Source organism: Semicossyphus pulcher, unplaced genomic scaffold (assembly GCF_022749685.1).
Source record: "Semicossyphus pulcher isolate SPU_LCO1_2020_fin unplaced genomic scaffold, fSemPul1.0.p SCAF_26, whole genome shotgun sequence".
NCBI classification, from domain to species: domain Eukaryota; kingdom Metazoa; phylum Chordata; class Actinopteri; order Labriformes; family Labridae; genus Semicossyphus; species Semicossyphus pulcher.
The window spans coordinates 7,401,323-7,414,886 of record NW_027211700.1 but is presented as its reverse complement, the minus strand read 5'-3'; the positions used below and the strand labels follow the sequence as shown (position 1 = coordinate 7,414,886).

The following is a 13,564-nucleotide window of genomic DNA, read 5'->3' as shown; positions in this document are numbered from 1 at the left end:
TGCATCTCTCTCTGATAACTTATAATGATTGATCAATTATGAGTTACGTTTTGAATCAGTCGGAATACATACAGCATAGGCCTTTATCTGCATGCTGTTTAGTTTGACATCATTTTGAGGTGTAACTGTGAATTCAACTCGGAAAAAAAAAACGCTTCCTGTGTGTGTTTGTGTGTGTGTGTGTGTGTTAGATGAAAAGTGATTGAGTCAGAGAAAGAACCACCACTTCTTCTTCTCTGTGGATCTCTTTTGCCTCATCCAAAAGGCGGCTTGAATTAAAATTTGTATTATTCATACAAAAAGAAAAGAAAAGAATAGTCGTCTTAAGAAAATGGGCAGCATGAGTGTTGGTTCCGCGCTCGCCGTTCTGCTTCTTTTCATAGCTACCGTAAATGCTGGTCGACGTAAGTGTGCTTTTATACTTCTGATTTACTGTTCTGGGTTGAAAAAAACTAACTTTATACCTGCTAAAACTTTAACATTTGAAAAGGATTTTTCAAGAAACTTCTTCAACTTCCTGTATTTTATGCCTTAACTGCTCTAACTGCTGTGTTTTCTGTATTTTTCACCCTACTGTACCGTGTAATTGAAAAGCATGGAAAACACGTTATTTTGCTATACTTTTAATAATGTTTCCCTATAGCTGGCTGTTATTGCAAACATTTCAATCTGTCAATACGACATAATGTTAGCAGAGAATCGCAAGGAAAACTCTAATGTACATAAGATGAGTTTTGGAGACCCACCTGAGCTGTCTGATCATTTTAATGCTACAGTGCTACAATAAACCCTGTACAATTAACTAAACTGTGTTTAGGAGGAGGAGTGACATTCTGGAGGAAAACATTCACAATGACCTGTCCAGAAAAAGGACAGTGGTTTCCAAAAGATGATCCCAATGATAACCACACAGCAGAGACACACACGCTGGAGTATGAAAACAGCAGGAAAGGCCCTCACTCCTGTGTGTATGTCCTGGATAAAACAGTATATTATTTCTACGTGCAGGGAAAGGGTGAGTAAATAACCTTGATTTTTTTTCATGGTTTGCCATTTAATCTGTGTTTGTTCTCTTCAGCGAGCTTGTCTTTGTCCTGCAGTGTGTGAAAACTGCTTCGAGCTGGACGCATACGCGATGGGGCTCGCCATCATTATGGACGTTGTCGGGACAATGGTGTTGATGATGATTATCTACAGGTGCGGCAAGAAGAAAAGCTCAGCTGGACTTACTAAGGCTTCCAAAGGTAAGAATGCACCCAAGGCAGATCACAAAACTTTACATCACAATGTAGAAGTTTACCACAATCATGCATCTGCAGTTGAGAAATAGGACTGTATGCGTTCTCATGCAGCTCATGCAAACCATATTTAAGTTATTTTTCGGTGTCTGACTCACCACATGTACATGCATCTGTTTGTATATCCATAGTTGTATCTATATGCATGCACAACTACAAAGCATCCAAGTAAATGGTAACACATGTTCCTTACATTATCTTGTAGCACCTTCACACTCAGGAGGCCGAGGTCCACCTGTCCCATCTCCTGACTATGAGGTAGGTATTATATAAATAATGCTGCTTTGCATCAAGGATGCGCTGCATTTTGCATTTGTGTTGCGTTTGACTAAGATTAACTTAGTAGTAATCTTTGTTTATCTCTCAACCAAAAGTTGCACAGAAAATCAACAGTGTCCTTATTTAGAATTAGAGCTGATATGAGGGTCATTTTTTATCATAATAAATCAACCTACATAATACAATGATTCACTCTTTTGTCCAGATTTTTACAAGAAAATTGATTCCGCAGCTACGCTAAAGGTGGTTAGCTTAGCTTAGCATGAAGAGCTAAAGCAGGGGAACAGCAAGCCTGACTCCATCTAGGGGTTAAAAAGACTTTTGCTTACAAGGACCTGTAAAGCTCACATCATGTTATATAAAGTTTGAGTAATATGTACCAACATTGACATGCTGTAGTGTGTAAGCAGTCCTTAAATCTGCTGGCATCAAATTAAAAAGTAAGTTAGCGTTTTCCCAAAATGTCGAACTGTTCCTTTACATTAATCAAAATAACTTCCTGTTCAAAGTTAACATACTGAACTTAATGAAAAGTCTCCTGGAAGCAATGTGTGACTTTCCTGTCCTGAAAAACTAAACATTTCACACATTTCAAAGTATTATATGAGCAAACTGACACTGTTTCTGTGATTTGGCAGCACCTGAACCCTCACACTCGCACCCAGGATCCGTACTCTATGTTAAACAGGACAGGATAAAGACAAGTCACCTGACTGCGCTGGGTAACTGCTGAACTACGACTGAACAAAAGCAGTCATGCTCCCTGAATTGGATCAAAAATGTTGATTAACATGAATGGTAAAAAAAAATCCTACTTGTCCCTGGTAATTTATGCTCCATTTGTGCAAGAATTCTACCGCCGCCGCCGTACAACAGAGGTGTATGGTATTGAGTTTGTGATCCTCATAGTATTTACAAATGCCTTTGAGTTATTTAGGGACAATTTTTTTCTAATGGGAAAGAAAACTGTTGAATATTGCATCATATACACTGTGTATGTGATAGATTAATGTGGGTATTGTATTGCATGTTGCAGTGGATCAGGTGTTTCTGCGGCAGTCCCTGGAAATATATTATGTGGCTCTAGATATATAAAATGTAACTATATTTGTATATCTATAAAAATATCTATATTTTAAATCTTTAATTTCAAAAAATACATATTAGGATTTGAATATTTAACTGTATATCAAGACTTTTGTTTTATGTGAGAAAATAGACACACAAGTAGGATGACGAATGGTGTGATGCTAATCTTTAATGGTTTTATTGTCGCAATAGTCTATCAACGCTCCAATTATTGACATGCTACTACTGAGAGTACTGAAAAGTAGTTTATAAAAATGTGAATGCCAACTTCTCCTGAACAAAGGAGAGATAATTGACGAATCCAGAATGAATCGGTCTGCTGCGACTAACAAACTGTTGACAAATTTGACTAAGATAAATGCTACTGTAATTATAATGCGATTACATCCCAATTAAAGGTCTGCCATACCCTGCTCAAATCCATTGCAAGTTTGAGAAGGCAGATATCTCTGTTGGGCAAATAAATCCATCTGTACTATCTGTATGCCTACAGGTCATTAGGGTTTTTTTTTTTAAAGCACAATCAGTGTCCGTTTTATCTGACACACTTCAGTCTACAGTCTAAGGCAATGGAATATAACTTTTATGCCATAAATTTTACTTTTCTGAAGCGTCGGATGATCACTTTTTCATTCTGGTGTTATTCGAGTTCTGTCTTGGTGATGGTGTCGTACTGGACTAAGTTATATTAAGAGGTGTTTTTTTTTAATATTCTGCCTCCTTTCATGTAAATAATGGGGACAAAATATATACATAAAAAAATCATGTGACTATAATGTCCTCCAGTACAATATCACTTTTAACTTAAACCCTAGTTATGAACATCGAATGAATTTACACATTTATTTCAACAATGTCGCAAAAAAACGTAAGTAACGTAAGGTTTGTAAAGGTTACATTTCTGGTTGAAGTGTTGTTTTTTTCTTTTTGAATAAAAAGTTCTTGTTGCATTTTTTCCCCTTTTTTTCTTTTTGTCTTGGTAGTGTTGAACATTTTTAGTTTTTTCTTCTTCATAAATTTTTTTTCTTTTTGTCTAGGTAGTGTATAAAAAGTTCTTGTTGTATTTTTCTTGTTTCTCTTCTTTTTCTTTTTGTTTTGGTAGTGTTGTACTTTTTTTTTTTCTTCTTCATTTTTTTTTTTTTTTTTTTTTTTTCTAATTAATGTATAAAACTGCTTTTGGTGTATTTTTTTCTTTTTTTCTTTCTATGTCTTAGTAGTGTATAAACTTAGCTCCTGTTGTATTTTTTTTTCTTGTTTTTTGTTTCTTTTTTTATCTAATTAATGTTAATAAAAAAGTACTAGCATTTTCTTCAGGATTAATAAAGTTTTATGTTATCTTTTTTTTGCTTTAGTTTATAAAGACATACCTAATTAGAGGTCCACTGAGTGTGTTAATATATATACTGTATACATAAATGTTATATCTAATTTACAATAACACCACGGATAAATCATAATTTCTATCATTATGTCTAAGTGAGAGCTTCAGTATGCTTGTATTTACTGCGTTTATGTTTTACTTTTATCATTGTAAAAAGAGCATTTGACAAACTTTAAATCTACTTCAAACTGTTGTTCCTTCTCCTTCTTGATACTGTAATGGGCGCTGCATGTGTCACTATTAAATGAAACCACAGCCAACAACATTCTCGTTTCCTTCATTGCTCATAGATCGAAACAAAACTCTGATGCTTCTGCAGATATACCTATGTGATGTTTATAGCTGCCGCAAAGCCACAGCTCATATCTGTAGCACCCACAAGCACATGACCACCATCACCATGTCTACATTACTTCATTTTCTATTTAGTCAGTGACTTGCTATTTGTCACTGGAAACATCTGACATTTGTCATTGCAAAACATGTTTTTTTTATCCATTGTGCATTAAATGGAAATATGTCGTGTTTTGCCGTTGTGTTTGTGCAACTGTAATTTACCAGCAATGACTGAGAGAGCTGGAGCATAAACGTCACGTAATATCTCTTCTTTATGCAGACTACTAATAATTGATCATTCTGTGACAGTATGTAGATACAGTTTAGTGGAAACACTCCCACACTCTCTGCTCACTTATCTCCATCTGCATCTGCTGTGTGTTTGAGTGAGAGAAACAAAGAGGTAGAGGGGGAGGGGAGGTTGAATAAAGCGTGCTCCTCTATCCGACTGTCATTAAGTCAAACTGTTCCCACACACAGATCTACATCTGCTCGACAGGCATGATGTGGTTGTGCGAGCGAACATCCGTGCACGAAAGCACACAAGCTCGTGTTTGAGCGTGTGCGCATCGTGTCAGAAGTTGGTTGGAGTGTGTGTGTGGGTTGATCAGGGTTGTGTTTCTGAGCCGAGCTGCCTTAGCTTCCTTGTTTGATCTCTGTACTCTTCCTCAGGTAGAAAACTGCAGTTTGGAGCTTTGTCACAGCATCGTGGAAAGGAAGGCGGAAGACTCGGAGCACTGATCAAAGAATTGAAGCTTTTAGACTATCTGACATCGGGAGGCGTCCTCCAAACTCAGCCAGAGTTTCTCTCCTCCTCCTCATCTTTGTTACTATTTTAACCTTCAGTCTTTCCTGCCTTTCTCTCTGCTCTGCTGCTTGCACTTGTTGTGTAATTGAGTCTATGGCTGCTCTCTCCATGTCTATATATTCTCATCCTTTCTTATACCTTGGCGCAACAGACTGAAATAGAACTCTGAAGGCCCTGAGATGGTGGTGAAATACAGTAGCAATAGTGATTGGTGGGGGAAGTATTCAGAAACTTTACTTCAGTAAAAGTAACAAATATAACAATTTTTAACAACAATAAAAATACCAGACATAGAAAAAGTTACAGTCCTTGGCGACAACTGTTTTCACTGGTAAGAGAAAGTTATTTACAGGTGAGACGTTTTTTGCTTCATAGGCACTAAATGTCATTCACTGTACATGATATACCGGGAAAAAGTGCCCAATTTACTGTCGGCAAACTAAATAAAAAAACAAAGAAGGCGAGCAAGACACATCCATTATCCATACTGCTTATCCTGTTCAGGGTTGCAGGGGGGCTGGAGCCTATCCCGGCTGCCATTGGGCGAGAGGCAGGGTACACCCTGGATTGATCACCAGTCAATCACAGGGCTGACACGTACAGACAGACGACCTTTCAGAAGCCGGAGGAAACGCATGCACAAGGAGAACATGCAAACTCCACACAGAAAGGCCCACCTCCTCCAAACTGGGTTTCTAACCAGGAACCTTCTAGCTGTGAGGCGACACCCTAACCACTGCACCACCGTGCAGGCCGGCGAGCAAGATTAAAAAGCAAAACAAATCAAGCGTGAACTAACAGAGAGAGTTCTGGGTCTCAAGATGGTCCATGCAGACATTCAGGTGACATTAGTTTTTACTAAAACAGTGTGAAAAAAAATCTGTCCCCTTATTAATGCTACCGGATGCATTGAGATTGGGATTACTTTTTCAAATTGGGATTCTTACTGTTGTTTCCTGCTTTGGTACATTTGACATATTTCTTACTTGTATATATATTACCCATATTTTTATGCCATATATTTCTCCATGCTTCTCTCTGTATCGGAACAACTGAAACGCTTGAATTCCCCCCCCATGGATAAATAAAGTATTTCTGATTCTGATTCTGGTAGATGAGGCTCTAAAGAAAGCAGAAAGAGATCCCTTTCTCTTTGCAAAAGCGGAAACATCAGCACTTGGGGAAACACTACGGGACTGGAGTTGAACAGTTTTCTGTTTCCACTTTAATTCCGCTCTGATACAAAGACTTACAAGAAGTGAATGTTTCCTGTTGTTGTAAAAGTGAGGCCAATGTGGAAGTGCATTTAACTTGCATTGCTCTTCGTGGCCAACAGGGGGCAACTCCGATGGTAGTTAAAAATAAGTTGTTAAAAAATGAGCCTACTTCTCTGTGCAAAAGGCTCAGGTAACAGGAAGATGAGTGGACAGTGACATTTAACCTGCTGCCAGGCAACGGCCGTGTTGCACACGGCTTGTGCCGTTTCATAAAAAGAGGCAGTTTTTAGCTAAAAGTTTTAGCAGAAGCTACGTTTCAGTTGTTTCCACAGTTTGTGTGCGTCCATGACCACTAGTAAGTGCTAATGTGTGTATTTATTTTAAAGACTATAGTTTCTGTTGGAATTTATATCATAATATTGAAAGTTAACCAGCTGTTTATGAAGCTATTAACAAGCTATGTTAAGTAGTATTTTTTATCTGTCCTGTATGTAGCCTATTTAGAAGTTGTCCTGTTATAGATCATAGTCTCTAATACGTGCTTAGCACTGTTTATTTCTTATGTATAAACTTTTTAGTCTATATTGTGAGGTTTATGTTAACTGTGGAGATGGCATAACGTGTATGTAGATAACGTAGCTAACGTGGATGTCTTTTGTCTCCTCTTTATTTTAGAAACACACTCCCACGTAGTATTATAAACAAGAACAGTGCCTGTGCATCTGTGTACCTTTGATTTAGTGAACAATGACTGCTCAAAGGAATCCCAGCCTCCCGTAGACATGTCATATTGATGACTGAAATTCTAGTTGATTTATTACCCCAGTAAAGATTTTCCCTGCGAGTTCATGGTCTGAATTGGCAGTTTGACATCTTCTTCAGCACAGCATGATGTCCACTTTGTAAATTCTGGTCCCAGTTAGTAAATTATAGTCCTTTTAACTAAAAATATAAAATAAGATAATCCTTTATTCGTCCCACAATGGGGACATTTACAGTGTTACAGCAGTGAAATGGATAGTGCAACATCACAATAAAGGGCATATAAAGTGAGTAAATAAGTTTATCCTAAAAGATATATGGGTAGAACTAATAAGATAAGAAAAGAAGTATTGCACCTGTTGAGAAGTGAGATGAAGTGCACATGTAGACGATGGAGAGTTGCACCTCCTGCAAGGGATGGGGCGTGTTGTCCATCAGAAAAGAAGCTCCGGGCTTCACAATTGTAGTCCACCAATAAATTGGCGACATCCACTCTCATACAGTCTATGCCCTGATACAACTATAGGTGAGTAAACAGTGAGGCTGATATAAATACAGTAAAATTATAACTAGTACCTCAGGATTAAATGCATGCCAGAATACTGTGCATGAACGGTGGAAAGAGGTTATTACAACATGTAATTACAATCAATTACTATTCCTCAAAACATAGCAATCTTTATGTTTCATTTAATGATTGATTTTATCTCAAGAAACTTTGATAAAAGTGCTCATTATGCCAGAAAAAAGGGCCCATGACTGATGCTTATTACATGGTCAAATTTACACTGATAAATGCTGTAGCTGGCAGACAGATCTCATCGACTTCTTATTGTAATATTCAGTTTAATTTAGTGATTTCAACAACATAGGGATCGTGGTCTTGAGATGATTAATGGAGTGGAGAAGAAGGAGAAACTAAGATCTGCATTAAAAATACTTATTCCTTCTCTGACCCTATCCCTTATATTTGTTTATGTGAGTATTATCGGAACGGCCTCTTTAAGCCCCAATTATTTTTCAAAATTAAGCCATTTATTTGGAGTTTGAGGAAAAAAATCATTAATGTTTTGAAGCTTTTAAACAACTTACTAGACCAATGATTCCCAAAGTGTTTGCCTCAGACCACTGGTGGGCATTAAATGTCCTTCAGGTGGGCCGTGAGAGGTCATTTACTATAAATAAAATCAAAAACTTTCATTTTACAATTTATTATATGCATTTATTTTGATGCTAAACAATACTGCTAGGTGTTTGTGGATTGAGTAGGTTTTTTACGCACTGCATTGCTGTAGACCCATGTTCATGCACGTCTCTGTTGAATGTATTGGAAAGTAGAGATAGACCGATATGTTTTTTTCAGGCCGATACCGATTATTAGTAGTCAAGGAGGCCGATAACCGATATTTGAAGCCGATATTCATTTGCAGTAAAAGTGAAAATATTGGCGTCAAAATTTTGAATAATACAAACTCCAACACTTAACTTTGTTTAAATGCCTTTAAAAATATGCATCAGAGCCAAAATAACCCAGTTTTAAATTGATCTCTTATCGGCCGTCGGATTAAAAAAAATAGATTAATAAATTAAAAAAATAAATTAATTAAAAAAAAATTTTTTTAAAAAGGCCAATGCCGATATGCGTCAAAATGCCGAATATCGGCGCCGATAATCGGTCTATCCCTATTGGAAAGTGCTTTATTTTAATCTCAACTCTCTAACCTTTATTAGTGCATCACATTAAATGCTGCTAACACACTGTTTAACTTGAAAATTACCTGTTACTATTTTAGGGCAATAAAAAAAACATAATATTTATTTCTTTATAGGGTATAAATATAAAGTACCTCACAGTGGTACCTATGGTAATTAATGTAAAATGTCACTCATTTGGTTATAGCTGCCAACATGACAAGAAAGCACAATTTAATCCTCTTTTTGTTTATTTTGCATCACGATAAAGCTGGAATTGTTTGTCAACATAAACATTTAATTACATACATAACCTCAGCAATTTATAGTTTAAGTAGATTCAAAAAAGATATATAGATAATGAACTGAAATACAACATGGGTCAGATTATATACTACCAAAATAAAAACTGACACATATTAAGAGCAACATCTTACAAGCATGGTGAAAACAAATGATTTCATTCAGAGAAAATGAGACCATGAAAAAGAAATGATTTACTCCTGCAGATGTCTAAATTGCAGCGGTGCATGGAGAGCACGTTTTCAGCTGGAGGGGTCCAAGGCAGGGGGCCACCATTCATCTACCTCCTGTTGGTCAGCACATCATACGTGTCTTTCTGACCACCTCTGGGTTTCAGAGGCTGAGGGAGAAACGGCGGGGTTAAGAAAGAGAAAATGTATCAGTGAATCTTATGTTGTTATGCAAATATAAACGGCCTCATGTTTCAGCGTACCTGGTAGTCGTCATTCGGGGCTCTGTTGCTCCTTTCACTTGGAAAAAGAGGCTGTCTGTCTGAGCCTGAGGGCACATGTAATGATCATATTAACATAAGACAATCAACAAGCAGAGTTAAGTGTTTTAAGGAGTAACTAAAAGAAATGTTATTGTGATGAGTGCATCTTACTAATGCATGTTTCTACTTCCTTTATTCAAGACCTTAAATTGTGGATGCATGACTTTTTTTCCTGTTTTATGTGTGTGTGTATTTGTTATTGCTACTTTTGATTAAGAATGTAAAACTATAATACTTGCAGCCATAGTTGTTTTAGTTAAAGTAATCCACTCTTAAATAGTTTTGGCAAGTATTTGCTTTCTATAACATGCAAATTAGCGAATATAAACCTCTATAAAGCCATGCTAGCTGTTTTCTACGGAAGCCCCCACAGAATGGGAATTCTTTCAGAAAATCTTGTCCATATTCTCTCATTACTTTGGTGTTGCATTAATTTACATTTAGAAAACCGCCCCCTGACTTCTGTTATACTATCAGACTGACTTGACAGAATGTGAAGCTAAATGTCAGTTAGCAGACATGCTATCATTTTTTTATCTTAAAATTATCTTACAAGAGCAACCATATATTAATGAACTGCCCATTGGTTGACAGAAAGTAGTTCCTGGTTCTTCAAAGCAGAAAATTGTTTTTTGTAATGAATAAGCACATTTACACAGAGAATACTGCATCTTTAAATATTAAATAACATTTAGTTTTAATATATTACCCTCTTCACGTTTCTATAGCAAATATGCATAAATTAGATTTTCAACCAGACAGTAACTAAGTCCTCTTCGTGTCCTCAAGATGAATATCTTATGTAGGTAGGTAGGTAGGTAGGTATTTAAGTAGCTAGGTAGGTAACTAGCTAGCTTGGTGGGTTTACAGTTAGATGTGTAGGAAGGTAGGGAGGTATATCGGAAGGTAGTCAGGTATGGGTTGGTAGATAAGTAGATAGGTATGTACAAAAGTAGGTATTTATGTTGGTGGCTAGGTACGTAGGTAGGTTTGTGGGTTGTTATGAAATTAGATATTTATGTAGGTATACCTAGGTATATAAATAGGTAGGTAGGCAGGTATGTAGGTAAATAGGCATGTATGTAGGTAGGTAGGTATGTATTTATGTATGTAGGCAAGTATATAGGTTAGTAGGTAGGTATGTAGATAGTAGGTAACTAAGAAGGTAGGTAGGCAGGCATGTAGGTAGATAGGTAGGTAGAAAGATAGGTTGGTAGGTAGCTTGGTAGGTAGGTATTTAAGTAGCTAGGTAGGTATGTTGGTAGCTAGATAGGTAGGTCGGTGGTACATTGGAAGGTATGTCAGTAAATACGTAGGTAGGTAGGTATGAAGGTAGGTATGTAGGTAAGTATTTAAGTAGCTGGTAGGTAGGTAGGTAGGTAGGTAGGTAGGTAGGTAGGTAGGTTGGTAGGTAAATTTTACTTTTCTTGTTGGATGTTTTCTGCCCAGTCCGGTTCTGAGATGCGACGATATAGACAGCCACTCCAATCACTATTGTAGCCAACACGTCTCCAACAACCAATCCCACTATTGAACCAGTATCAAGCTGTATGCAGTTATCACAGGCTGGACACACACACACACACACACACAGAAGAATCAGACATTTGAAGTAAGAAATACTGTACTAATATGAAGGTGTAAATGCCAAAAGAACAAAGGTCTTATAAAAAATAATAATCACATTACACTAGAGCATTTATCACAATATAAGAGACTCGAGCTTTGCTCCAGAACTTACTCCGAAATTTCACATAGATTTTTGTACTTTCGCCGTTGCGCTCACAGCTGTACTCCCCTGAGTTCTCATCTTTGTATTGCAAGGTTTCGACAGAAAAACCACTAGGGGATTTCATTGTACCTCCATCACAAGACAACTTAATCCCATCAGAAACAGATGTCACCTTTATTTTAGCATTTTCCTGTGCTCCTGTGTAAGAAAAAGAAACATTCAGATTTATGAAAATCAACCTGCAATGTGCGCTGTGTTAAAATAGAAAAGCATCTTCCAAATAACCTACAGGCATGTATCTATATATCTACATAGGTTTATTACTTGATCATGCAACCCTATATAACTTTAGACATATTTCTTCCACCATCACAACTGACAAATGCTGTAGGAGAAATTTAGCTTAACACAAGAGTATGATTTTATTGAAACTGGAATATGATTTATGAAGAAACAGAGGTTCAGGACACATGACCACGCTGCCCTCACTAGTTCCATCACCTGTGTAGCGCTCACGCCTGTGCCTCCCTAATTACCTGTCTCAGTTCTCGACCCCCACCTCCAAACCCCATTCCTCTCCCTCTCTCCTATCCCAACACACTGGGGGATGCTGAACCAGAAAGTGCATTGAGACGTGCCCCCACTCTCGTCCCCCGGGTTCCTGAAGGCTCCAGCTAACTCGACCCTCTAGCATGTTCCAAGCAAATGACTTCTATACGTACAATGGTGTGGTCTTGTCAGTGAAGCTACAATTAAAGTAAAATGTTCTGGGAAAAAAAGAAAGAAAAGTCCTGATAGAGACCTACGTACCCGCCAGAGTCCAAAGCAGCAGCAAACAGGCAGGGAAAAGGATCTGGCATTTCATTGTGTCTTGAGTTCTGCTGATGACAGAAGGAGATATTTCAGATGGCTGTGAGCAAGAGCGACAACGACAGAAACCAGGAAGGCCGCCATTTTCTCCTCTCTGTCAACCATTTTATTCAACTCGTTTTAAAAGCTAACCGACGATGAATTTACAGTGTTTTTTTAAAGGAAATAATCTCAGCTCATCAACAGAACAAACTCTGACTTTGGGCCTAGTTAATCTTAGCAAATTAAAACGAGTTTTTCTCCTTTAAAAAAAAAAAGAAATCTGAGATAAATTGAAAATAGAACCAGATATCAACAGTAGATTTAAATGAATTACTGACCTCAGAATAAAGAGCTGCTGTGTTCCTGCTGTAAAAACTTCAAGCCCTCGCTTCTTGAAGTGTCTCCGTCTGTGTGTGCGTGTGTGTGTGTGTGTGTGTGTTCAGGAAGTAAGTGTGATTGGCTTATGTTCCACCTCAGCAGGCTTTGTTGTTGTTGTTCTACATGTGTCAGACTCATGACTGTTAGAATGATTGTATTTACATTAAAACACACACATGATGATGCTTTATTATATGATGCATTGTAATAAGTTAAACAAGTCATACAATTGTTAAAATTAGCCCCACCTGCTAAGTTAGACAGGACAGTGCTATTCACAAATAATTGCACTTTTACACCATTGACTTTATTTTCTGCTTCATTAGAACTCCAGGGGGATTTTATGTACACAAATCTGGTATATGATGCATTGTAATAGGTTATAGGTTAAACAACTCAAACACAATATATAAAGTTTTAAAACTAAAGCCCCTCTTTTCTTGTCTCGTCCCTCCTTGTCTGAATACAGGAACCACCTGGGGCTTCATACAAAAGAGCAATGAAGAGGCAGCTCCCCCACGCCTCGACATCTGTGCCTCGACGACAGGCGACACTGGTCCATCATTTGTCTCCCCCATTTATCCGACATCGACCCCAACTTATTTTCCTGACTTACCCTGGACTGATCTGCAGTCAATCACAGGGCTGACACATAGAGACAGACGACCATTCACGCTCACACCTACAGGCAATTTTAGAGTCACTAATGGACCTAACGAGCTTGTCTTTGGAACACTCGAGGAGGTCACTATTAATTCTGAGATCATGGCAAAAAAAGCAACAGTGCCGCCCCCCACTCTGTTTCTCCAACATTTTCCTCAGAGCACAGACGTAAATGCCCCGGACTTGTTCCCGTTTTCTGCAGGTTTCTGTCTGTCGCCAGCTGTTTTTACAGACATGTTTGTTGCCGTGCAGTGGCAATGGCACATCATACAGATAATTGC

The 13,564-nt window shown here is 37.7% G+C and overlaps 2 protein-coding genes across 3 annotated transcripts; one reads left to right on the top strand and one right to left on the bottom strand.

Annotated features, from left to right (window-relative positions):
• Nucleotides 1–259: 259 nt before the first annotated feature.
• LOC138604660 (T-cell surface glycoprotein CD3 epsilon chain-like) lies at nucleotides 260–4,310 on the top strand. The gene is made up of 5 exons (XM_069676619.1): nucleotides 260–404; nucleotides 818–1,015; nucleotides 1,101–1,244; nucleotides 1,504–1,556; nucleotides 2,216–4,310. Exons 1-5 carry the CDS (start codon nucleotides 332–334, stop codon nucleotides 2,273–2,275), a joined length of 528 nt encoding a protein of 175 aa, XP_069532720.1. The 5' UTR covers nucleotides 260–331; the 3' UTR covers nucleotides 2,276–4,310.
• A 4,798-nt stretch (nucleotides 4,311–9,108) lies between these two features.
• LOC138604664 (T-cell surface glycoprotein CD3 epsilon chain-like) lies at nucleotides 9,109–12,657 on the bottom strand. Of its 2 annotated transcripts, none has more exons than XM_069676625.1 (6): nucleotides 12,581–12,657; nucleotides 12,201–12,271; nucleotides 11,400–11,588; nucleotides 11,081–11,224; nucleotides 9,599–9,663; nucleotides 9,109–9,505 (listed from the first exon to the last, which is right to left on the bottom strand). In XM_069676625.1, exons 2-6 carry the CDS (start codon nucleotides 12,253–12,255, stop codon nucleotides 9,446–9,448), a joined length of 513 nt encoding a protein of 170 aa, XP_069532726.1. In that variant the 5' UTR covers nucleotides 12,256–12,271; nucleotides 12,581–12,657; the 3' UTR covers nucleotides 9,109–9,445. The 2 variants fall into 2 exon arrangements, with proteins under 2 accessions (XP_069532726.1, XP_069532725.1); XM_069676624.1 differs by having other exon boundaries at nucleotides 12,201–12,268; nucleotides 12,581–12,652.
• Between the last annotated feature and the right edge of the window lie 907 nt (nucleotides 12,658–13,564).

Excerpts from the sequence above, each read along its gene's own strand:
- LOC138604660 (XM_069676619.1), top strand. The coding sequence starts at position 332 with ATGGGCAGCATGAGTGTTGGTTCCGCGCTCGCCGTTCTGCTTCTTTTC. Across the intron at positions 1,245-1,503 it reads ACTTACTAAGGCTTCCAAAG|CACCTTCACACTCAGGAGGC; the intron begins GTAAGAATGCAC and ends ATTATCTTGTAG. Across the intron at positions 1,557-2,215 it reads TCCCATCTCCTGACTATGAG|CACCTGAACCCTCACACTCG; the intron begins GTAGGTATTATA and ends GTGATTTGGCAG.
- LOC138604664 (XM_069676625.1), bottom strand. The coding sequence starts at position 12,255 with ATGAAATGCCAGATCCTTTTCCCTGCCTGTTTGCTGCTGCTTTGGACT. Across the intron at positions 11,589-12,200 it reads GCTGCTTTGGACTCTGGCGG|GAGCACAGGAAAATGCTAAA; the intron begins GTACGTAGGTCT and ends TTTCTTACACAG. Across the intron at positions 11,225-11,399 it reads AATCTATGTGAAATTTCGGA|CCTGTGATAACTGCATACAG; the intron begins GTAAGTTCTGGA and ends GTGTGTGTCCAG.